The 24,825-nt window shown below is 35.2% G+C and overlaps 4 protein-coding genes across 5 annotated transcripts; 3 read left to right on the top strand and 1 right to left on the bottom strand.

The window, feature by feature from the left end:
- The first annotated feature begins 8,816 nt into the window (after positions 1 to 8,816).
- LOC103834355 (protein NETWORKED 1A) lies at positions 8,817 to 14,960 on the top strand. 2 transcript variants are annotated; one of them, XM_033276545.1, is made up of 5 exons: positions 8,817 to 8,934; positions 9,153 to 9,228; positions 9,351 to 9,518; positions 9,586 to 13,574; positions 13,703 to 14,960. In XM_033276545.1, exons 3-5 carry the CDS (start codon positions 9,419 to 9,421, stop codon positions 14,747 to 14,749), a joined length of 5,136 nt encoding a protein of 1,711 aa, XP_033132436.1. In that variant the 5' UTR covers positions 8,817 to 8,934; positions 9,153 to 9,228; positions 9,351 to 9,418; the 3' UTR covers positions 14,750 to 14,960. The 2 variants fall into 2 exon arrangements, with proteins under 2 accessions (XP_033132436.1, XP_033132458.1); XM_033276567.1 differs by having other exon boundaries at positions 9,359 to 9,518.
- A 53-nt stretch (positions 14,961 to 15,013) lies between these two features.
- On the bottom strand, positions 15,014 to 16,072 carry LOC108871359 (CRC domain-containing protein TSO1). Its single transcript, XM_033276295.1, has 5 exons — positions 15,969 to 16,072; positions 15,788 to 15,887; positions 15,639 to 15,705; positions 15,425 to 15,557; positions 15,014 to 15,365 (listed from the first exon to the last, which is right to left on the bottom strand). The coding sequence occupies exons 1-5, from the start codon at positions 16,070 to 16,072 to the stop codon at positions 15,014 to 15,016; spliced, it is 756 nt and encodes a 251-aa protein (XP_033132186.1).
- A 2,320-nt stretch (positions 16,073 to 18,392) lies between these two features.
- Positions 18,393 to 24,093, top strand: LOC108871360. The gene is made up of 4 exons (XM_033276720.1): positions 18,393 to 18,486; positions 18,563 to 18,720; positions 18,798 to 18,918; positions 18,986 to 24,093. The coding sequence occupies exons 1-4, from the start codon at positions 18,466 to 18,468 to the stop codon at positions 19,280 to 19,282; spliced, it is 597 nt and encodes a 198-aa protein (XP_033132611.1). The 5' UTR covers positions 18,393 to 18,465; the 3' UTR covers positions 19,283 to 24,093.
- On the top strand, positions 21,861 to 22,968 carry LOC103834361 (putative F-box protein At3g23960). Its single transcript, XM_018657874.1, has 2 exons — positions 21,861 to 22,355; positions 22,507 to 22,968. Exons 1-2 carry the CDS (start codon positions 21,861 to 21,863, stop codon positions 22,966 to 22,968), a joined length of 957 nt encoding a protein of 318 aa, XP_018513390.1.
- Positions 24,094 to 24,825: the final 732 nt, after the last annotated feature.

The raw sequence follows: 24,825 nt of genomic DNA on the forward strand, positions 1-24,825 counted from the left end.
TGACTTAAAAACATGAATATTCAAAACTATGATTTTTTGTGTTCTATTTTCTATATTTATTTTATGATTTAGTTAAAATATATTTTTACAAACAATCTTTGTTATTATTTGTAACATTTTTCAAGTAATATGAAGCTTAAAATGTAAAATCTAGAGTTTAAAAATATTTTATTTTAATTATTAATAGTTTATTTTAAGTTCTTTTGTAAAATTTTAAATATATATAACAAATTTCGACTAAATTTTATAGGGTTTGGGTATATCATGTACTTTTAAGATCCAAAAATACATGAATTCAATCTGGATCCGAAAATTAAGAGTATTGTACATGTATTTTAATTATAGACCAGAACCAATCCAGACTTGAACACGAGAAAAACCGACTCAAACCCGAATTTTTTTTACGAATACCTATTGGATCCAAATTTCTAGAATCCGAAGGACCCAGACTCGAAATTTTTTGGACCAAACCCAACCCAAAAACCCAAACGTCCAGGCTTAAGTTTATGAATGAGCATCCGGGTACCCATTTGGGTACGAGTCAGTTCTTTAGGGTATTAGAGTTTTGAGTTTTTGGGTAGGTTTCGAGTCGGTCCTCCCAGATACAGTTATGTTCAGTTCTGATGTATATGAACCTGAAAATAACCAAATAACCAATGTATCTGAAACATGTTTGTCGCGTTTATAATACTTGAATTGTAATTTTAAAATATAACTAATATATATTTACATTCTGGATATCTTAGAATACTCATTCGGTTTTTGGTTTAGGTCGGGTAATTTTTTAAAAAAAATCTGAATTCTTCGAGTCCTCGACATTTGGATCCAATTAGGTATTTGAAAAAAAATTCGGTTATGGTTCAGTTTGGTTCCTTTTGGAATCGAGTCAGTTCGAGTCCATAATTCAAATAACCCTAAAATACATGTAATTTAAGTACGTAATAGTCTAGCTCAATTTGGATATTTAGGAGCAAATTTTTTTTTTAAGTATCCGAAAAACCGAAAGATGAAAAATACGTAAAATACTAATTCATATCCAATTTTATTTATAACCCAAACAAAACCCGCGCTTTCGAAGCGCGGGTCAAAATCTAGTACTAGATTATTTATGAATACAGATCTTTATCCAATTTCACTCTTTCTGTAAAACAAATAATCCAAATTAGAATATGCAATTTATATTGAAAATACCGTATTTCGTTCTAAACATATGATTTTTTTAGTCACTTTTTCATCAGGCATTTACTGTAAGCATTATTTTAATAAATTATGTGGAATTAATCAACCATGGCTTTCATTTTCATCTTCCAAACAAATAAAATCACATTTGGGGCAATGTGCCAAGTTGACAACAGCAAGTAAACCGTGTTTCTGGTGGAATTAGTAATAACTATTTGTGTAGATTAAGGAATATTTATTTATTTTGCTACAACTCGAGACTAACCAAATTAAACTAAAAAGAAAAAAACTCAATGAAAGCCTCTTTATTGAGCTTCGGCTAAGCTATATGATATTATAATTGGGCTAAGAAACAAAAGCCCAGTAATGAACCCAGGAAATTTGGTATTGGTTCTGAACCCAAAACTGGGGCCGGTTCAGAGAAAACCGGACATGAAGAAGGGGCTTCAAGGAGACAAAAATACTGGTGCAAATTGCGAAGTTGATTTGTCTTTACCAAACTGCGACCTTTTGAACCATGACACTTCACCATCGTTAAAACATTGACCATTCACCCACCACTGATATACTTTTACATACACAAACTAAGTTCCTTTGTGGCTTCATCAAATAAATCATGAAAATACATATAAGATGACTATATTTAAGCACTGGTCCCAACATTATAGGATTGTGTTATCATATGATGATTTTTATAATCATTACAGGATATTAAGCATTAGCCCCATGACCTTATGGTCTATGCAAGGAGCATACATAATCCTTCTGCCTCCTTACAGAATGATAAGAGGACTTTACAGAATGTAGAGTTGCAAGTGTTGGAGTGCATTCTTTTATACAACCAAAAGGAAAAAAAAACAAAATTATTTGCTTCTACTTTCTTTCTTTTTTAAAACAAATTATTTGCTTCTTACATATGACACTTTGAGACATCTCACCTTTATTCTTTCAGGTGACTCCTTTTTCGTTTTTCCTTTTGTTTTAAGGAGATCTTGATGACCCCTTAGTGATACCTTTTGTGATCTTGAAGATATTGCTATTGATGTTTGTTGGTGGGCTTGTATGAAAAGGAAAACCCGATTTTAGAGACTTAGGTTAGGTTACATCTTTATATATATGGGGTAGGTTTGGTCCACAAGTGAAGCTAGAAAAAAACCTACAATGTTCTTTAGAACATACTTGATATTATAAATGGAAAAAGATCTATCAATCTTCAATTGAATATCTTTTATGTTGGTTTAAACAATCAATTTTCATTTATTGTTCTTGTGTATACGAATTTATTAGCTATTGTTTTTTTCTCACATATGGACATATATATACATCATACATGTAATGTTAGATTTTTTGTTTCCAGTCTATTTGTAATTTTTGCATTCCCAGATTTAGAACACACAACGATATATCATATATATCAACATCATGTTTGTGGATTGGCTGCTAAGAATGAATGGCATGTCACTAATTTTAATAACATGGCATGTTTAAGATTTAGTGGCAATCAAACAATGATCTATCGTTGTTACTTGTTATAATAAGCGCATATATGAAAAATTATGTTTATTTTAGATAATATAGTTCAACTGTGTCGTTGAAAAGGATTATTATTTGCTACTAAGAAGTAAGAAGAATTATAAGCATTGATATATATATATATATATATATATATATATATATTGCCACTGTTTTATACTACTAGAGATAGAGTATTTGTTAATGTATGAAAATAAGAATTTTTTTTTTGGTCGAACCCTTCGTTAATTTAAAACAGAGTCTTACAAACTAGAGATAGAATTTTAGCAGTAAGCAGAGGAATAAAACAAAATGAGATAGAAGAAAAGTTATTAAGAAATCATTTTCCACCATTGATTAGTACACGCAGCAAAATATGATATGGGCCGGTATCATTATGCGATGGAAGTTGCACTAACAAACTAGCAATTAAAGTAATTGATAAACCTTTGCTTATTTGATCGGCTACTGCTTCGCAGTGGAATAATTAATAATTTTTTACCAGAAAAGAATATATGATTAGTTAAGAAAAATATCAAAAGTTAAATAATCCACGTGAACAAAAGACCGTGCTATAGAATACTTAACGTGGCTTGATTCCAATTTATTAATTTTTTATTTGTCGAGTCGATTTATTAATGGAACGTCATACTAATATTCGATATATTTTATATTAAGTGTCATTCTAACATTTTTTTCTTGTTATATAAAATATCATGTTAGAATTTCAATGTAAATTTTAATTACTTTCAGTTTAAAATTAATTACAAAGTGCATTGATCTTATAAATAATTTTATTTATGTCAAATATTATTGGTTAAAACATATGTAGTTAATAAAAACTTAATTACATTTTTTCATTTTTTAAATATGTGTAAAAAATGTCAAAATAACACTTATTTAAAATTAGAAAGATACATAAAAAACAAAACATATGTAACTTGCATCCTCACATCATTATAGACATTTTAAATGCTACTAATATATAAAGAGACTAGGTGGTAACCTGCGCAAGGCGCATGGTGAATAGACTAAAAAAAATTAAAAATTTTTAATTTCTGCCACAATAATTGAGTCAATCAAAATATATTACTTCGCGAGATTAGTGGCATAGATTATTTGCAAGATTTGCCCGGGCTACGAAATTAATTTTAGTTGCCAATTTTAAAAGTATGGAAAGTACTATAATTAAGAAATCATCATATGAAACAATATTAACTTTGAAAATTAAGTTGATCAAATATAACCAAATTGACGTTTCTGACATGTTGATTCTTTAATTTTAGAGTTTTGGTGCTTAAGTTAAGGGATTAAATGGTATATTTAAGTTTGTATTGTCCAATCAGTCAAAAGATAAGATTCAGTCGGCGTCATAATCAATGATCAATGTTTCTATCAAATCAATTAGGGGTTATATGATTAACATTCACATACAAATGACATTATATAAATATGAACCATAAATGTAACATACCAAAACAATTGTGAGGAACATGAATGCTTCTTTAAATAAATATATATAACAAAATTAATTCCAAGTAAATGGTCATAAAATTTAATATTTTTGAACGCTTGTAACACAAAGAAAAACAATATAAAAGAACATTATGTAACATACCAAAACAATAGATTAGTGATTGCTCTCCAAAACTTTTTTAGTGGTTACTTTGCATGATTGAGTCAACAATATGTATATATATATATACTGGTACGATCAAAAATAAATTAGTGCTAAATATGAAACAAACTGAAATTCTAGTCAACGAAATTAAATTCAAAATCAATCAGTGATGATCAAAAACATTAATATATGTTTTGGTTTCAACGGTGAATTTACATTATCAAAATCGGCTAATATTAATGAGTACATATATAACCGGAATTAGTGTCATATTTAGCTTCAAATTTCCTAATTTGAAATATTCATATGGCAATCATACATTGTCATGAATGAATAAAAAAAAATTATTACTTTTAATCTATATATATTAGAAAGTCAAAAGTCATAAATATTAGATATAATGAACTATGGAACAAAAATTTGCATGTTTTTATAATGTAAGCTTATTTGTTTTGTCTTTTAAGTTTGTGTAGTTGGTAGGTGCAATTAAGTATATCTTATGAAAAATCAAATTTATAAGAGTGAGCAAAGACTAATATAAATTTATTATGAATTTAAGAAAAAAAACATGAGAAACATGAGCTTACGGTTACCAGCTATGCAAGCAAATCGCCATAATGATATCAAAATCTCACTATTTAATTTTATGTAACATGCGTTCCACTACAATTCTAAACTTGTCGTAATTGTAATATTCAATGATAAATCAATGCAGCAAAAACATATTACATTTATGATTGCCATATGTAATTCCATGCTAGTATTCCAAATTTATTTGTGTTTCCAAATTTAAGGAAATAATAGTTAAAATCATCATATTAAAGGATTTGACTTGTTCAAAATGTATACTAGAATTGAAAATTACATAATTTAGGAAAGAATAATTGAATTCATAACAATTTTACACCTACCAAAAATACAAAAAAATTATACAATCAATAACTCCGGAAAATGTTTTCTCACCAAATGAATTTCATAGAATCCCATAATATTTATACATTCACGAATACAATTCAATTTGGTTTGATAGACACGAAATCAGTTTATTAAAACCGAGCTGGGTGTTTGTTAAAATTCTATTTTATATACAATAAAATATATTAATATATTTATTCTATTGATATATGATAAAATCTATTAACAAAATAATAGTTTAACTATATGGTTGACTTAATAATTCATCCTGAAGCCACTAAAATAATTTAGAGTAATGTTTGTATCATTATACTCAAAATAGCTCCATGACTTCTTATATATTTTATTGGGAATATGAAAAACCGATGATAATTATATATTTCCATTTTGATTTTAGTGGTTTGTATACATGATGTAAATGACCAATATATCATGATGTCTTGATTTTATGTAAAAAAGTAATCATAGAGTATAAAGGTGTTGGAGAGTTTCTCCTCGTATATAGTCTATGGTAAGTCAATTTTTTTTGGGCATAGGATAAATCAATTTCGTGAACGTTTACTATAAAACCGGTTTCTAGATCTAATAATGCGGATGCATATAATATATCATAGTAATTAAAATCTAATGATCAATGGCAATAGATGTAATTAATCTAGTAAAAAGAGGGTCTTTAAATATATGGTGTGAGAGTGATTGTGGTGTTGCCACATAAGAAATGTCATTTTTGATAATAACACATGAGGTAAAGGTTATTTAATAATAATGCTCCTCAAATAATAAAAAATGGATGTTGGTTTGAAGTTTTCTAAATTATTCGGTATTATGGATTAATTTTAATTATAGTATTTTAGAACACATGTCATAATGGATCGCAAGCTTGTTGAATGATCATACTCTCTTTTTTTCACTACCAATGGATTTTGATAGAAAATGGATTCAACATATTATTGACATGCATTAACTTATTTAACTCATTCCTTTCTAAAAACCAAAATGGAATCCTGTTTTAAATCAACTCAGGTACTTGAATCCCCTTTTGTTCACTTTGGTTCTATGTTGTTATCCACTTCGCTTTAGCTAATCACCCTAGTTAATAACAGTTCCATAAGCCAAACTAACTTCATACTATCACCAAACAGTTCCGTTGATTCCTACTTTATAATCTTTTTTCATAATTGTAATCGTGTATACATCAATGGAAATGGTCTAATGGTTATACACTTGTCTTTTTCTCAATCCAATCAGAGTACGAAATACTAAAGTGTCAATTTTATAAATATTTCTTTAAAAAAACAAAAACAAAAACAAAAACAAAAACAAAAACAAAAGAAATAATCGTATAGACATCTCAAAGATATATCTTGCTCTATATGATTCTTCCAACTTGATCCCTAGCCTATGAATATTCTATCAGCCTTCACAAATTCACAGCTTAGGATGGGACATGGGATATGGTACATCTTAATGATTGTACTCTTTCTACATATACAAAATATTAAAAGTAGGAAAACAGCAAACGATATTTTTAGTACTATAAATATCTTCATGGATCCAAGTAGAGCTGGGAATTTGGGTCATTACCCGTGGATCCTGCCCCATTTGACCCGCTACGGGGCGGATGCGGGTCGATCGATTTACAAGTTTCAGCATGTGGATGCGGGTTGAGTCGATTTTTAACGAGACGGGTGTGGATCAACCAAATTTGAGTCGTGGGTATCCGCCGACCCGCAAAATTAAAAAAATTATTTTTTTTCTAAATTTTTTTAAAATAAATAAAAATAAAAATAAAATATGTAAAAATTATATATAAATTAATGAAAATTATATAATTTAAATTATAAATGTATAATTTTTATTATAAAAAGTAATTAATTTATAATAAAAATAATTATTTATTAAATTTAATATTATCCGCAGGCTCCGTGGGTTATCCGCAATCTTAGCGGGACGGGTGCGGGTTTACGATTTTTCTTTCGCGGGTTATGCGGATCGGAATTTTGAGTTTAAAAAAAGAATCGATCCGCGGGTTGGCGGGTCATGCGGGACGGGTTGACCCGCGAACCCAGCCCTAGATCCAAGTGAGACCGGCTCTAATACAGGTTATCGAAGACGATATTTTAAGGACAGTAAAATAAAATAGATATATCAATTTTGAAAAATAATTACACTAACCAATAATCTGCTTAAAGTTGTGTTCAAACACGTTGTGTCGACGCATCAACAGAAGCAAATAAACTTTTTAGGACATCTCCAACCTCATTTTATTTTTCACTTTAAAATAGAATTTATAGTAAAAGTGTTCTAATGATACTTTATTTTTCACTTTATAATAGATTAAAAAAGAGTTTATTCTATATATAGAGTAAATTGTTGGTTTTTTGTCCATCACTCTATTTTTTACTCTAAAATAGAGTACTAAGAGCATTGGAGATGGTCTTTAAGAGCATTTCCAATCTATTGCTATTTTCACCTCTATAATATTATTTAGAGATGAAATTATTCTACCTCATCTTTATTTCTTCCTCTATAATAGAGATCTCTCATCTTCATGCGGATATGAAAGCACTACTCTGGGCAATGGAATGTATGAAGAATTTATGTCAGTTTCAGGTCACGTTTACAACAGATTGTTCTTAATTGGTGGAGATAGTTTCGAAACCAGAAAAATAGTCAGTTTTTACAAATTATTTAGAAGATTTTAAAATCCTGAGAGAAAGTTTCTTCCGATCAGAGATTATCAATGTACCAAGGAAGAGATCATCTATGTACCAAGGACGCAAAGTTCAAAGGCGGATAGCCTAGCACGCAGTGTAAAGAAGCAACTGTTTTTCGTCGTTCACATAAATGCAGATCAGCCAGTTTGGTTCACTTGGTCAGTATGAGTTTGTATTAGTTGATGACAAAAAAATAGAGATTTTTAATTTTTCCTCTATTTATAAAGGAAAAATAACATTCTTCTATTTTTTATTCTGTATGTAAAAATTGTTATTATAAAAAAAAATACATTAGAGCACCTTCTTGAACATGCAGTTATTATTTTTGTTCCCTACGGTCAAAATCACCTAATTTACACGCATTACGAAACAGACTAATCCAGATTTTACATGATTCAAATAAGCTTTGAAATTTGAAAAACAGTAATAACAAACTTTTGACACAATCACCCAATCTGAGATTTAAAGAAAGATTTTTAAAACCAATACATTCAAACCCAGTGCTGACCGTATCATTTTTCCCCCTTAATTGCATTGATTACACCAATTAACAAAAAAGGAAATCTACCCGTTGAAGCGAATTTCTGACCCTAATTAATTCTCTGATATTAATAAATCACATATTCAAACGTTGCATTTCCCAAAATAAACCCCAGTCATATACATACAGGCAAATTCGTAAAAAAAAAAAAAAAAATTCAAAGAAAGCAAAAAAGATTTTTTTTTTTTGTGCGACAGAAAGCAAAAAAGATAAAATTACAGTGTGCGTCAAATCATTCCCATCTTTTATTTTTGTCGCACAAAAAGACTTCCGAATCTGAAACAAAAAAAAAAAGGTATAATTGCAGACAGAGAGAGAGAGAGAGAGAGAGAGAGAGAGAGAGAGAGAGAGAGAGAGAGAGAGAGAGAGAGAGAGAGAGAGCTGTTGAGTGTAAAATAGAGAAGATAATGGGATGACTTTCACCATTACTTCCCACCTCTTGCTTCTTGGTATCTTCTTCTTCTTCATCTCTGTTATCTTCTTCTTTTTTTTGTTTCTGCTCTCAAAGTCTTAACCTTTATTGATTTCTCAGAGTGTTAATTGGATTAAGTTTCACAGCTTTGTTTATAAACTACATTGTTATTGTTGGCCTTAAATACTCTCAGTAGAAAGATTCTCTCTTGTGTGGAAAGTAATTTAGGTTTGGTTTCTCTGTCTTTTCTTCAGGGGGATTCAATATTTTATCTTCCCTAAGACCAGACAAGAAGTTAGAGAGATACAGCGTTTGACATATTACTCCAGAGGTTTGTCTTTCTTCTGTCTAGGCTTTAAACACACTGTTCCTCTAAATTGAGTAGAAAGACCACTGCTTCAACTCTGAACAAGTTTGATTTATAGATTTGCTTATAGTGTGGCTTTGTCTCAGTTTTGTAGGTGAAGAAAGCCTAGCACTGAGAGAGGTGGTTGATTCTTAAATCTAGACCACTCTTTGAGATGGCTACCGTGTTGCACTCCGAGTCCAGGCGCTTATACTCATGGTGGTGGGATAGTCACATCCCCAAAAACTCTAAATGGATCCACCAGAATCTTGCAGGTAACGTGCTGCTGCTGTTTGTGTTCCTTTGTGTTGGTTATTTTTAACTGAATAATGATGTGTGCAGATATGGATTCTAAAGTCAAGGCCATGATTAAACTCATCGAAGAAGACGCAGATTCCTTTGCGAGAAGGGCAGAGATGTACTACAAGAAACGTCCAGAGCTTATGAAACTGGTTGAAGAATTCTACAGAGCTTACCGTGCGTTAGCAGAGAGGTACGATCACGCGACTGTGGAGCTTCGCCACGCGCATAAAACCATGGCCGAGGCGTTTCCTAACCAAGTGCCGTTCGACTTGATTGAAGATTCTGCTTCTTCCTCTTGTTCTGAGCCACGTACTCCTGAGAAAACTCCTCCTGGAATCCAGCCTTTTTATGACTCGGACAGTGCCGCCACGAGTAGAAGAGGGTTAAGTCATGTTGGAAGTTCTGAAACAGAAGTTGAGAGTTTGAAGAGAACGTTGGTTGAGCTTGGGGCTGAGAAGGAAGCCTTGAGTCATCAGTATCAGCTGAGCTTGAACAAATTATCCAGACTAGAGAAAGACCTTAAAGATGCTCAAAAGGATGTTAATGGTCTTGATGAGCGTGCTAGCAAAGCTGAGATTGAGAGTAGGATACTTGCAGAAGGCCTTGAAAAGCTTGAAGCCGAGAGGGATAATGCGCTTCTTCGTTATAATCAGTCCATGAGGAAGATAGCAGATCTGGAGGAATCATATGCTCATGCGCAAGAAGATGTGATGGGGCTTACCAACCGAGCAACTGAAGCAGAGACAGAAGCGGAGACTCTTAAGCAAGTGCAAAGTAGATTGCAATCCGAGAAGGAGGCTGGCTTAACCAGATACAATCAATGCCTTGTGATGATATCTACTCTAGAGAAGAAGGTTAAAGACGCTGAGGAGAATGCTCTGATGCTTAGCAATCAATCTGCAAAAGCAGAAGATGAGATTAAAGCATTGAGACAAGAACTTCTGAAGGTAAATGAAGTGAAGGAAGGTTTGAGTCTTCGGTACCAGCAGTGTTTGGAAACTATATCCAAGCTAGAGAGAGAAGTTATTAATGCGCAAGAGAATGCTAAAAGGCTGAGTAGCGAAGTCCTAGCTGGAGCTGCAAAGTTGAAGACTGTGGAGGAGCAGTGTACTGTTTTGGGGAGCTCAAATGAAACTTTAAAGCTAGAAGCAGATGGTCTAACACACAGATTAGCAGCTAAGGATCAAGAACTTATCCAGAAGCAAAACGAGCTTCAGAAGTTTCAAGCTATGATCCAAGATGAGCACTCTCGGTTCTTGGAAATCGAAGCCAGCCTTAGAAGTTTGAAACGTTTGCATTCTCAGTCCCAAGAGGAACAAAAGGTTCTCACTTCTGAAATTCAAAGCAGAGTTGACATGTTGAGGGAGTTAGAGACTCGTAATCAGAAGTTAGAAGGCGAGATCAGCTCAGTTAAAGAAGAAAACCGAAACTTAAGCGACTCTTCTATGATCTCCCTAGAGACTCAGAGATGCGAGATCTCCACCTTGAAAGAGGTGAAAGGAAAACTCGAGGAAGAAGTTGCTAGACAAATAAACCAAAGCAGTGCCCTTCAAGAAGAGATCCATCGTCTCAAGGATGAAATAAACAGCTTGAACAGAAGGTATCAAACGATAATGGAGCAAGTGAAACTCGCAGGATTGGATCCTGAATCCCTCGCCTGCTCTGTGAGGAATCTACAAGACGAGAACTCAAAGCTTACCGAGCTGTGGAGCCACCAGAGAGGTGATAAAGATGCTCTTACGGAGAAGCTGCGTGAAATGGATAACATTCTTAGAAAGAATGTTGGTCTAGAGAAACTGCTGCTGGAATCAAACACCAAGCTAAATGGTTCTAGGGAGAAGACAAAGGATCTGCAAGAAAGATGTGAGTCTCTACGAGGAGAGAAGTCTGAGTTTACTGCCGAGAGAGCTAACCTGTTTTCTCAATTGCAAATCATGACCGAGAATATGCAGAAGCTCTTGGAGAAAAACTCTTTACTGGAGGCATCACTTTCTGGTGCAAACATTGAGCTTCAGTGTGCAAGGGAGAAGTCAAAATGCTTTGAAGAGTTTTTCCAGTTGCTCAAAAAAGATAAGGCCGAGCTTACAAAGGAAAGAGAATCTCTCATCTCTCAGCTAAATAGTAATAAGGAGAAGCTAGGAGTTCTGGAGAAGAACTTCACAGAGTTGCAAGGAAGATATGCTGATCTACAGAGGGATAAACATTACAAGAATCTTCAAGTGGAAGAGCTAAGAGTCTCACTCGCCACTGAGAAGCAAGAGCGTGCTAGCTACGAAAGGTCGACTGACACAAGATTGGCAGATCTTCAGAGCAACGTGAGCTTTCTTCGAGAAGAGTGTCGCTCCAGGAAAAAGGAGTTTGAAGAAGAGCTTGACAGAGCAGTAGATGCACAAGTAGAGATCTTCATCTTGCAAAAGTTTATAGAAGACTTGGAGCAGAAGAACTTTTCCCTCCTGGTTGAGTGCCAGAAATATGCAGAGGCATCAACGTTTTCAGAGAAACTCATTACTGAGCTTGAAAGCGAGAATCTTGAGCAACAGATGGAAACGGAGTTCTTGCTGCATGAGGTTGATAACTGCAGGGGCGCAATCTATCAAGTGTTCAAGGCACTTCAGCTTGAAGCATCTGACCAGAAAATTTTGAAAGAGCGAGTTCCAGTTTCACGCATCTTGGGTGGAATCAGTGAACTAAAACGCTCACTTTCCATCTCTGAATATGAGAAGCAGCGGCTTGTCATTGAGAACTCTGTGCTCTTGTCTCTACTTGGACAGTTCCAATCAGATGGCATGAAGGTGGAATCAGAGAAACAAAATGCAGAGAAAGATCTGGAGACGATAGTACACCGCTATGGAATGCTGAAGAAGGACAGGCTCGAGCTATTGGAGATGAACCGGCAGTTGAAATCAGAACTGATCGACAGAGAGAAGCGGGAGCTGGATCTAAGAGCTGAACTACAAACTGAGCATTTAATGTTTGAGACTTTGCATGAGTCATACATGGCCTTGCATCAAGAATACTCCAAAGCTCTCGACGAAAACAAAACCTTGGATCTGACATTCTCAGAGCTTAAAGGTGAAATGTATATACTACAGGAAGAGAACGATGCAATTCTTCAGGAAGCTGTTTCCTTGAGCAACATGTCTGTGGTTTACAAGTCATTTGGGTTTGAAAAGGCTGAACAGGTTGAAGCATTTGCTGAAAACATTAGAAGGTTACAAGATGTTAATAGGGAACTGAAGCAGAAGGTTGAGAGATTGGAAGAGAAGTTAAGAGGGAAAGAGTTGGGAAGTCAGGAGCTTAACAGCAAGCTTGAAAAGCTAGAGGAAAACGTCGAAGAAGCCAATGAGCTAAACGATCTCTTAGAACAACAGGTTTCAGATAAAGAGGCAATCTTGAGACAGAAGGAGATGGACCTACTAGAAGCCCAAGACATGCTCAAGGCTACACATAACGCAATTGCGGAACTGTGCCAAGAAGTTGAAGAGCTGAAGAAAGACTGCAAAGAATCAAGACAACTGAGGGGAAACTTAGAGAGGCGTATCTTTGAACTGTCTGACTTTAGTGGAAGACAAGATGAAGAGATTAAAAAGCTTAGCAGTTTGAAGGAGAATTTGGAGTCAGAAGTTGAATTGCTACACAAGGAAATCCAAGAACACCGAGTTCGAGAGGAGTTCCTGAGTTCAGAGCTGCAGGAGAAAAGCAATGAGTTTGAACTTTGGGATGCGGAAGCAACATCGTTCTTCTTTGATCTACAGATCTCAGCTGTCCGTGAAGTCTTGCTTGAGAACAAAGTTAAGGAACTCACGGGAGTTTGTGAAAGCCTCAAAGATGAAGCTGTTACAAAGACCACAGAGATAAAACAGATAAGAGAAACAGTTGGATTTTTGGAATATGAAGTGGCTGAGCTGAAGAATCAATTGTCTGTGTATGATCCTGTGGTAGCATCTCTAGCAGATGATGTAAAATCCCTAGAGCAAAATGCCCTGGTGCTGATGAAACTCCCTACACTATCTGACCGTTGCAGAGAGGTAAACATATTCGTTTTCCTTCTAAATGACATGTTATCTCTAGTGATAAACTTATATTTGGTGAAACATGTGCCTGTTGCATATATGCTTTTATGTTCCTCATTAATTAAATCTTCTAATTTCCTCAGGATGATGAGTATCCAGAAGCGGTAGTCTCTCAAGAACCAAAAGGGCATAGCAGTACCAACCAAGAAAATGGAATTGTGCTATTGCAAGACATGAAGAAAAGAATTAAAATCATCGAGCAAGCAGTTGTTGGGGAGAAGAAGAGGCTTGGGAAGCAGAGAAGGCGAAGCTCCTTGCACAGAAGCAAAGACCGTAAGCTCTTTGAAGAGATTGAACTTGAAGAATTCTCTGGCGAAATCAGACACCAGCCTAGATCACCTGCAATGACCGAGGCTAGAAATGGTTCAATAATGAAAGACATTCCTCTTGATCATGTTGCAAACTCTCCCTTCTATGGAAGGAGCCGGAGGGGTAGTCGTGGCTCCAGTGACCAGATGCTTGAGCTATGGGAAGAATCTGCTGAACCAGTGTCTACCATCAAGTCTCTTATGAACAATAAAACCTCGAAAAAGCCTATGATTCCGCGTCTTCATCGCAGAAGCAGGAATCCGTCTATTGAATCTGAGAAAGCTGTTGACAAGTTAGAGTTATCTAGAAACACTGAGGACAATGCAAAGATCATGGAGAGGCTTTTGTCTGATTCCAGAAGATTGGCAAGCCTTAGAATCAGTCTAAGAGATCTGAAAAGCAAGCTGGATCTGAACGAGAAACAAGGCAGCAAGTTCACTAACCCTGATGTTGCTAGAGTGAGGAAACAGCTGAAAGAAACAGAAGAAGCCATCCTTCAGCTTGCAAACACAAACGAGATTCTTTCCAAGGAAATTGAGGAGACGGGAGACGCCAGAGATATCTACAGAAAGGTTGTTATGGAGAAGTCAAGACTTGGATCGGAGAAGATAGAGCAGATGCAGCAAGAAATGCAGAGCATTGAGCGAACAGTGCTGAAGCTTGAAGACCGAGTAGCCAAAAGTAAAGGAAAGACAAAGTTCTCAGAGAGTAGGACAGTGATACTCTTGAGAGACATTATCCACAAGGGCGGGAAAAGGACAGCGAGAAAGAAGAAAAACCGTTTCTGTGGCTGCATGAGATCTTCGGCAAAGGAAGACTAGGGTGGACGATAACGTAACATCATCTAAGTTTACTATCTTTTTTCACTTTGATCATCGAACTGACTCTAGAAGAACTTTGTGACAAGGGTTCTGAAATAATAGAGTAAACTTGTAGCTTATGCTTAACTGTATGTACCTGGTTTGACTCCTATGTTTCCAACTTACAAGAACATGTTGCTTATGTTATGAATCAGTGATCGACTTGAAATCATCTAGAACCCGTTATAAAGATACAAATAGTTGGTTGATAGAATGGTTTTTATTTCACTGATGTTGGTTAAGAGCAGGAAAAGCTGGAATAGACCGTAGTATCAGCTTCCTGCCATTACTTCTCTTCACTAGGATTGAGCCTGATTCCGAGGAGCCGAGCTGAGGAGGAGAGACTCTCTGGCTGTTGGGAGAGATGGCTTTGATGGTAGTTATAGGTGTATTGCTGAGAATCTCAGGCAGAATCTCTGTTTTCTCTTCGGTCACAGTTTCAACAGGCTTCTTCTCATTCCTCGACTGCGTTGAATCACCATCTGGCTTTCTAAAAGAGAAAGAATCCGTCCCAAGAAAATACAGTGTCGGAGGCAGTCTGTTCTTAGAGAAAAATGGCTGATGAACCACCAAATGTCTGCACCAAAACAGAAAATCAGGAGCTGCCTTGTTTCTTTGTATGTTGTTTGAAGTTACCTGTGCAGTGGCTGTGGTGCCGGAGGTTGATCAGAACTTGGGTTCTGCTCGATTTCTTGGATGTTTGCTGTTCTTTTCTCATATGTCTCGTGATCCTCCTCTAGTTTGCTCTCCATGATAGCATGTAAATAGGCTGAGAATGTAATCATGTTAAACATCAAACTTTGGGATAGTAATTTCTTTAATGGAAAATGGAGTTGAAGAAGAAGCTAACCATCCTTTCTTCCGAATGCATTCTTACATCCTTCGCATCTACAGTTTATGGAACAGCCAACTCCACTCTATAAGATCATCAGGGACAAAGTATCTGAATCAGACCATGGAAGATAACCTACGCAGATGAATAGATGATGAAAGAAAAACCTGGAAGCATTCACAGTATTTCTTGAGACAGTTTGATTTGTTGCAGTTACAGCCTCGTTTGTGTCGTGCAGAAGCTCGAGTCTTACTTGCATCGTCCTGCCTAAGATTACAGTTTCATACCTCAGATAAATAGAAGACAGAGTTAGAAGAGGAATAGGAAGATGGAAATGAGAGCTCTTACACTGGTCTCCATGATGGAGTCTGAGATTCTGATGACTTTAAGACCAAATGCAAGGGGATTTCTGGATTCAATCTGTTTACGAGTAGCCAAGACAGTGTCTTCATGGATAGGTTTGTTGAAGCAATCTATGCATGAACATGGCTCTATAGAAGGTAACAAATGCACAAAATCCTATAATCAAAACAATAATAAAAGGAGCATATGCTCACCGGAGAAGCCCTCCACGTCATCACTTATATTCGACCAATAGAATGTGTTCGTTTGTCCACGACCAACAGACTTTGTCTGAACTTGGGCTTCACATTTTTATTGTTTCGTAAGCAAGCCCATTCTCGTGCGTAGTCCAAGATCAGCCTCATCTCATCACTTCACTTACGAACCCTAAAACGGTGCGGCGATTCATCTCTTCGACGACTCATCACTTCGCCGTTAATCCTTTCTCCACGGATCGATCAATCGGCACCGTATTCATGAGTGAATCATCCTCTCGCGAACTCATTAATGTGTTCTTTCGCCTATCTCTCTTCCAATCTCTATATAACCTTCATATCTTCTCCAGATTAGTTACACACACAAATATCTCAAACCATGAATTCCAACAGCCAAGCACCTGTTTCCGGCGATGTTACCACGACGAAACCAAACGGAAAAGACGTTGTCTCCTCCGCTGAGCCTGTCAAACGAGTCGGTCAAACCGGAGTCTCTCTCGCCAGATCTGCCTCCGGCGTTTCGAAATCTAAGAAACCAAACGGCAGAGCCGTTATCTCCTCTACCGATCCGGCCAACCGAGCCGGTCATCGCGGAGACCCTCTCGCTACAGCTATCTCCGGCGATTCCAAGTCCAAGAAATCAAGTGGCAAAGCCGTTGCCTCCTCCGCCGAGCCGGTCAAAGGAGCCCGTCAACACGGAGTCTCTCCCGCTATCGCTGTCTCCGGCGATCGAAAGTCCAAGATACTCAACGGCAGATCCGTCGTCTCCTCCTCCGCTGAAGTACTGTTCTTCAGAGATGTCAAGTATGGACCACAGGAAGGCGAGCTAAGGTTTCGTCTGATTCATTTTTGGGAGGCTCGGAACGCACTCACGAAGGTCCTGTTCGGTTTCGAAATGCTTCTGATCGACGGACAGGTCTATTCCGACATTTATGATTTCGTATTGGTTTTGCTTTTCCGATCAAATACTAACATTCGTCGCTTTTGTTTTTTGTTATCAACAGGGTACTGTGATCCAGGGGTTCATCCCACCCAACAGAATCGAGACCTATTTGCCACATTTGTTTGCTGGTTCCGTCTACAGGCTTAATAACTTTTATGGATCTAAAAGCAAGACTGTGTACCGTGTTGCTGAACCAGACGTGACCGTTGCTTTCAAATGGAACTCTGTGCTCTCACCTCTCGAGAACAGTCCGGTTCCATTTCCTGAAGACCGGTTCCGTTTCTATGGTTATGAGGAGTTTGAAGCGGCCTGTGACCTCAAGGGAGATCTTTATGGTAATCTTCTCTCGGAATCTATTGTTAATCACTTGATTGGTTTGGAATACGGGGTCCTTTAGTCGTGTAGGTTTAGGTTTGTTAGTATGATGTACAATAATAAGTATTGTTTTATCTTATGGCAGATTATGTCGGTCACATGAAACTGGTGAATGAGCAGACCTTGAGTGATAGTCTTGTGCTTGATGAAGTCAAGATAGCTTCTTCCAGGAGAATTTTGGTCCATGTCCAGACGCATGAGTGAGTTCTCTTTTTAGTTATCGATACCACGAGTTGTAGAACGCATTGATAGATTTTTAGAAACACTATGAATAGTAATTATACAAAAAATATATAAATAATATTTTATAGATATGCTCTCGAGATTAGAAAGAATATAAATAATATTTTATAGATATGCTCTCGAGATTAGAAATAAATTAATTTTTCTTTGATGGATTAAAATTAGTATATTGAGTTCTTTTTGTATAAAAAAATTCCTAACTACATGAGTTCGGTTTGATGCAGTGGTCCTGTCATGAAGCTGTACATATGGGACAAGGCCGCTGTAGACTTCTGTGAGAAGTTTAAAGCGCTTGGAAAACCTCCAACCGTTATTCTGGTTACAACTGTGAATCCAAAACGTTTTGGAGGTTAGTATTACCTAAACTTGGTTGTGGTTTATTGATGTTAGTAGGAGGCGTGTGGAACATTGGTTATTTGCTTAATTTGTTTTTTGTTTGGTATGGAACATTGGTCATATTGCAGGTGCCTTAACTCTGTCATCTCTATCCTCATCGCGTGTGTTTTTTGATATGGATGTTCAAGCAACCCGGGAATATCTGGCTTGGTATGTGTTCATTTATTGATTTGGAACATCTATTCCAATTCACCGAGCGTTTAACTTTTAAAATTTTTTTGTTTCTGAACATTTACACAGGTTTGAATCGAACACAGAAGTTACCAATAGGGTGAATGCTGAGATTGTCACCAAAGCCGAGACGGCTACTATAGGGGAGCTTTTATCTTACATGAAGCAGGAAGAGGCAAAGGTACAATATTTGATTCTTTAGTCCATACGTTGCACTAGCTTTAGTTATTTACGAATTTCCCTGATATAATTCGCAGGTAGCTTGGTTCGAGTGCACAGCCACTATTGATGATGTTGTGCGTGATTCGGCATGGTATTATATTGCTTGTGGTGGGTGCAAGACTAAAGCAACCAAAGGGCCTACCACGCTTATGTGTAAGAAGTGTGGAAAGACTGAGATTGTCGGCACTCCAGAGTAAGATTTGTATTCATAGTTTTTTTGTGTGTCAGATACACTTTCAGCATCCATTAATAATGTTCTTATATCAATAGGTATCTCACGAAGATCTCTGTCTATGACAACAATGATCACGCAAGCTTTGTGCTTCTCGGTGATGCTGGGCGTGAGTTGACTGGGATGAAAGCCTCAGATTTGGTTGAGAGCTACTTTGAGGTAATTACATACCTATCCATCATTTAGGTTTAGAATGTGTTCTCATACATGTTTGACTCTGTATTAGGCCAATGAAAACGTCGGAGATGATCATGTCGTCCCGGTGCCACAGTCTCTGACTGATTCCATTGGACAGTCTCGCACGTTCATTATCAAGGTATCAAAACACAACCTGGATGGCAAGACCCAGTCTTTGACTGTCACCAAAGTTCTCCCTTTAGAAGTTCCAGCACTTGAAGGCGACATAGATGAAGGCGTGGAAGAGGAGCCTGTTGATGAAAAGGATGGAGCTGCAGATGGGAATGTGAAAAGGATCTCTGATGGGATTGAGTCGGGAGAGACCAAGCGTGCCAAATGTGGCTAATAAGTTTATGTTACTGTTTTCTTTGTTTTAATAAAGACTATGCTTTGTTTTTTCATCTTTAGACTTTGCTTTTGTGACATTTGAACAATCTTGGTGTTTGATAAAGACTATGCTTTGTTTTATTCCTTATTGCTTAATACTTGGCTAAGGAGGCGTTGATTGATATATGAGTAAAGGATAGAAGTAGCTGATTGATACCTTTGAATGCTTGAATAATATATTTACGTATGCATGCAGATAGTACTTAGTATATTAGCATCTACGTTAATCATATAGTCATTTTTATATGAAGCATCTACTTTTTTTTTTAAACTACATCACTTGGTTAATATCAAACCAATTGCAAAAACCTATTCAAAAAGTAGTTGCACGAATAAATTTGTGATTTTCTTAATATACCATGTGGTTTGAAAATGTGATATTATATGATCACTTAACATTGCTTGAAATTAATTTCTTTGAAACATTTGATTAAGAAAGATAATCAATATAAAATATATGTTTTATTGAAAGGTATCTATACTATTAAAACTGCAACACCAAACAAATAAATATCTTAAATCTTTCTAGAATCCAAAATGGAAATTTGCTGAAAAATAAAAAAATATGTTGGTGTGAGGATTTGAACCCTGGCCAAGGAGCACATACGAAAGCTACTAAACCACTAGGCTAAAGAAATACTTTGATAATTATACCCAACATTAAGATGATCAATTGCCGCATATTTTATAATACTTATCATAGTGATGTTAATCAACTCTTCTGGTGTAGTGGTTAGTGGTTAAGAATATGTGCTCTCAAAAGAAACAGACGAAGCTGAAGAGTATCCCATATTCTGCTCCAAACACAGACCTGGCTCTCATGGTTTGCACTCTCCTGATCCTTCGATGATATCACGTTCTTGGCGTTGTTGTTAAGAAGAAAAACAAATAGGTACAGCTACCCAAATGATTTGCCCAACGTCAACATTCATAGGTAAATTTTTGTATTTATGGAAACACGATCACATCATTAACACGAAATCATTACAAAATCCCATATTTCCATAAATATTTATGTGAAAAGGAGAGTTGATATTCAAAAAACCAGCATTCATCGATCTCTTGCCTAATATCTTGGGGAAAAAAACAATTCTTTCAAAACCCTATCTCTCCCTCACGCCTAAGCTGACAGACGATCAATACCGTCTTCTTGCGCTATCCTCCTGAAACTATGTAAGTTAGATACAAACAAGACTAACTAAACATGTTAAAACGCTGATACATACATTGATATACTTGATCGATAGTGTGCTGGTTGTAAGAATCGCTGCGCAAGTCAGGAATGAACAACACACCCTCTGATCAAGCCATATCACCTGCAGGTAAATAAGACATCTCTGCCTTTACTCTGAAATGTTCAATCGGAAGTAATCTAGATAAAGTTAGGATGCTAATATTATAAATCCATTTCGAAAAAGTTGCTTTATACAGAATCACATGTCTCATTGAACAGCTACATAGCTTAATAGAACAATGCTATATATATTTTGATAAAACTTAGTTTAAATCAAATATGGTAGAATTAATATTAAAAAGTTAAATAACTATACTATTAGAATTTTGTAGGTAAGGCCACTGTAATATAATATGAATTCGTTCTCTTTATATGAATGATAAATCTTTTGTTTGCACTCGCAAGCCTAAATTTTTTACATAAATAGTATAAGAGAATTTATGTTCTATACATAATTATATTGTTTTAGATTTCTTCATATTTTATTAGATAATTGTGTTACATATAATAGAAATACTTACTTCAAACTAAAAATATTTAAAAAACAAATTTTAAAATTAATTAAGTTAAATTAAAAATGATAAATGTAACAAATTTAAATATATTATCCGCGCGCAGCGCGGAAAAAGGATCTAGTGACTATAAAAGTATCACTAAATGACCATAAAACATTACAATATGACAAAAAATAACATAGCATGATAGCAATCAATACAAACATTAAAAGATGAGCATAAGAAAGTGTATGACGTTGTTATTGATTTGATTGACTTGGTTCAATTTTAATTTTTTTTTGTATTTTCTTCTACTTTTTTTTTTGGTTATGTTCGGTTTAGATATTAAATCTGGATATTTTATCTAAACTTATGTACAAAATAGATAATAACTCGCATATGCACTTTGATTATTAAAATATAAGGCAAATCAAAACTTATGTGGCAAACAAATTCTTATTCATAAAATAAATCTCATGCACAATGTATCTAAAAAATCATAATATATAATTAAAAAAAATCCATTTTTTAATGTTTTCATAAACTGAAATATCAAGCAAAATCCAGCACGGGGCATGTCTAGTTAATGTAATAAGTAAAACTATATGAGGTTATGTTGGAATATACTGATAATAACGGTTAATCTAAGTAATTTTCTAAAGATCCATCTTTACTTTAACCTAATAAGGGATAAAATACCACCTCTCTTTCTTTCTTTGTCCGTACCTCTTCCTGCCGTCTTTCTTCTAAAACAATACGAACTCAGCCAGCGCCAAGCCATGACATCACGACGCACTGCTTCACGATTGATGACGTCAATTCATCGAAACTCATTGCCTATACCTGATGACCTCGCTGTGGAGATATTCTCGAGGCTGCCTTCGAAGGCGATAGGAAGATGTCGTTGCACATGCAAGCTCTTGTCCTCCATGCTTCGACGTCAAGATTTCATAGACTTGTTCTTGACAAAATCTTTTGCTCGCCCTCAGCTTCTCTTTGCATGCCAAGATTACTATAGTAACTATATCTTCTTCTCCTCATCACCTCATCCGGAAGAAGAGAACTCGTCGTATGTTGTAGCCGCCAATCATCTTGCAAGTTTCCACAGTTCCTACAAGTTATTTGGTTGTACGAATGACTTCTTGTATTATGGAGCTAAACCGGTTTGGAAGGGGAGTATAAATCCATTGATATATAACCCCCTCACGGGACAGTCTTTGACCTTTCCACGATTGAAGTTGAGTAAAAGGTTCGCAGTAGTGGAAAGCTATCTTGGATATGACCCCCTTTCTAAAGAGTTCAAGGTATTGTCAATGGAACGCTCGTGGATCTCTGTGAACCACCAAGTTCTGACATTAGGAACCAAGAAATTGTCATGGAGGTCGGTCCAGTGTTCCACTCCACACATGTCTTCAAGTAAATGGATATCCATCAGTGGTGTTCTTTACTACGCAGCTTCAGTACGCGGATTCCATGGTAGCTTGTTTTGATTTGAGGGATGAGAAGTTCAGCTTTGTGAATTTCAGTAGAGCAATGCATGGTTCAACAGTTCTGGTTAATTACAATGGGAAACTGGGTTTGCTTATGTCTGGAGATCCTCCTGGTGTTAATATTAGTCGAGCAAGTGAAAGTTTTGAGCTGTGGGTTCTACAAGACGCTGAATGGTCCAAGCATGTATATGTATTACCTCCTTCGTGGAAGGATGTAGTTACGGAAACCATGCGCATTGCTGGAATAATAGTTGGTACAAATGAAATCGTCTTGGTACCTGGGCTCCAAAATGTGCCTTCCTATGTCCTCTACTTTAATGTGGAGAGAAATACAATAACAAAAGTTAGAATCCAAGGAATGGAAACGTTTCAGGGTAAGAGATTCAACACCTATCTCAACTATGTTGAGAATGTGAAGCTTCTTTAAGTACGAATTCAACAACTATTTTCAAGCTTTATGAAAATTTTAACGGCTTTGTAATTTGAGTAAAGAATCATGGCATCTTTCTTGGATTTTTTATGGTTAGATAAATCGAGTTTCTTAAAAATAATCTTTTTTTTGAGAAAAAAATTATATCAATAGAGAAAATATAATATAAAAAATGAGGACAAAACTTTGACATTTTTCTCCTATGTGTCCACCAAAGTGTTAGACAATGGAAGGGTACAAACAAACAAGAACGTCTCAAATAATGGCTCACAATACAAGTGAAATCTTAATCAGTCTTTGATTCTTGCTTCGATTCGATGTTCAGAAAATCCGACAAGAATGCAATTTTTTTGATGATAAGTGGTGTTTCTAATAAGTGTGTGGTTTTTTGGGTAACGAACCAGTTTTGAGATTCTCCGAATAACGCAAATATCTTTTGTTCAGCTGATTTATCAGTTACAGAGTGATGGACACTAGTATACAATCATGTGAACAAAAGAGAGTCGATACCTACTACAACTACTTGATCAGAAAAAAAATCAAGAGACAATAATAAGAAGCAGACATTCAGAAGAGGTCGTTGTCATAGTTTTCTTTGAGAGTGAACTCAGCTGAATCGAACCACCAAGCCAGAGCATAGAGCCATGCCGGATTGGGGAGCGCCATGGAATTGTTGAGCTCTTCAGGCAATCAGTCGGGCGATGAAATCTCTTCTGGTTCTTCACAAGTGAAATTCTCCTTAGCATCCATCTAGAACCAAAGAAAACACAAAAATATATTCAGTCTGATTCATGGAAGCAGAATCTCTCATGACACAAGAAATCTATGCATTCTGTTTGTTTAATAAACTATGTGTTTGGCCTAGCGCATGGGGGCATAAATATTAAAAGATATTTTCTGTTTTTGAATTTTTAGTTTTTCATTAAAATATATTTTTCTGATAACAACACAGTGTATATATATATGTATATATATATATATATGTTTGTGACACAAGAAATCTATGCATTCTGTTTGTTTAATAAACTATGTGTTTGGCCTAGCGCATGGGGGCATAAATATTAAAAGATATTTTCTGTTTTTGAATTTTTAGTTTTTTATTAAAAGATATTTTTCTGATAACAACACATTATATATATATATATATGAACTACATTTTTATTTTTAAATATTTTTTTTAGATTTTAGATAATTTTTATTGTTATTAAATTTAATAACTTATCCAATCAAATAGATTTTAAATTCGTTTTTAGTTTTTGGCTAATTTATATATTTTATTAAGTAAGGGTATAAACGATATTAACCGCTCTAACTTTTAACGTGAGAGATTGGATGCAAAAATTTATTTTGCAAATAATAGTATAGATAGCTTTAAAAAAAAAGTTTATTCGCTTAAACTTTCAAAATTTTAATATCTAATTATAGATGATAAAGCCAATTGAAATGAAGATTAGGAAAGCTTAATAGTCGAACTCTATAAAGTGAGTAACAATAGAGAAAACATATGTATTTTATTGATTTCATTAATAATGTGTGACTAGGATAAGATCTGCACTTTGCGCAGAGTGAGTTTATTTGTATATATTATCAATAATTTTTTTTTTTGATCATCTTATTTATACATATACAATATTATTTATTGTTATTATATAATTTCTTTCTGATGGACCGGATCAATTTTTATTAAATATTGTGGAACTAAAGTATAATTAATATATCATGGGTTGATCGAATTGGACATTAAACAAATTATAACACAAAAACTTTATTTTTTTCACCGAACACATTTTTGAAAAAAAAATGAAAAGTACTGTTTCCATAGTTGAATTATTTTGTTTTTTTATCTTCCATATG

This window comes from Brassica rapa, chromosome A01 (assembly GCF_000309985.2).
Source record: "Brassica rapa cultivar Chiifu-401-42 chromosome A01, CAAS_Brap_v3.01, whole genome shotgun sequence".
Taxonomy (NCBI): domain Eukaryota; kingdom Viridiplantae; phylum Streptophyta; class Magnoliopsida; order Brassicales; family Brassicaceae; genus Brassica; species Brassica rapa.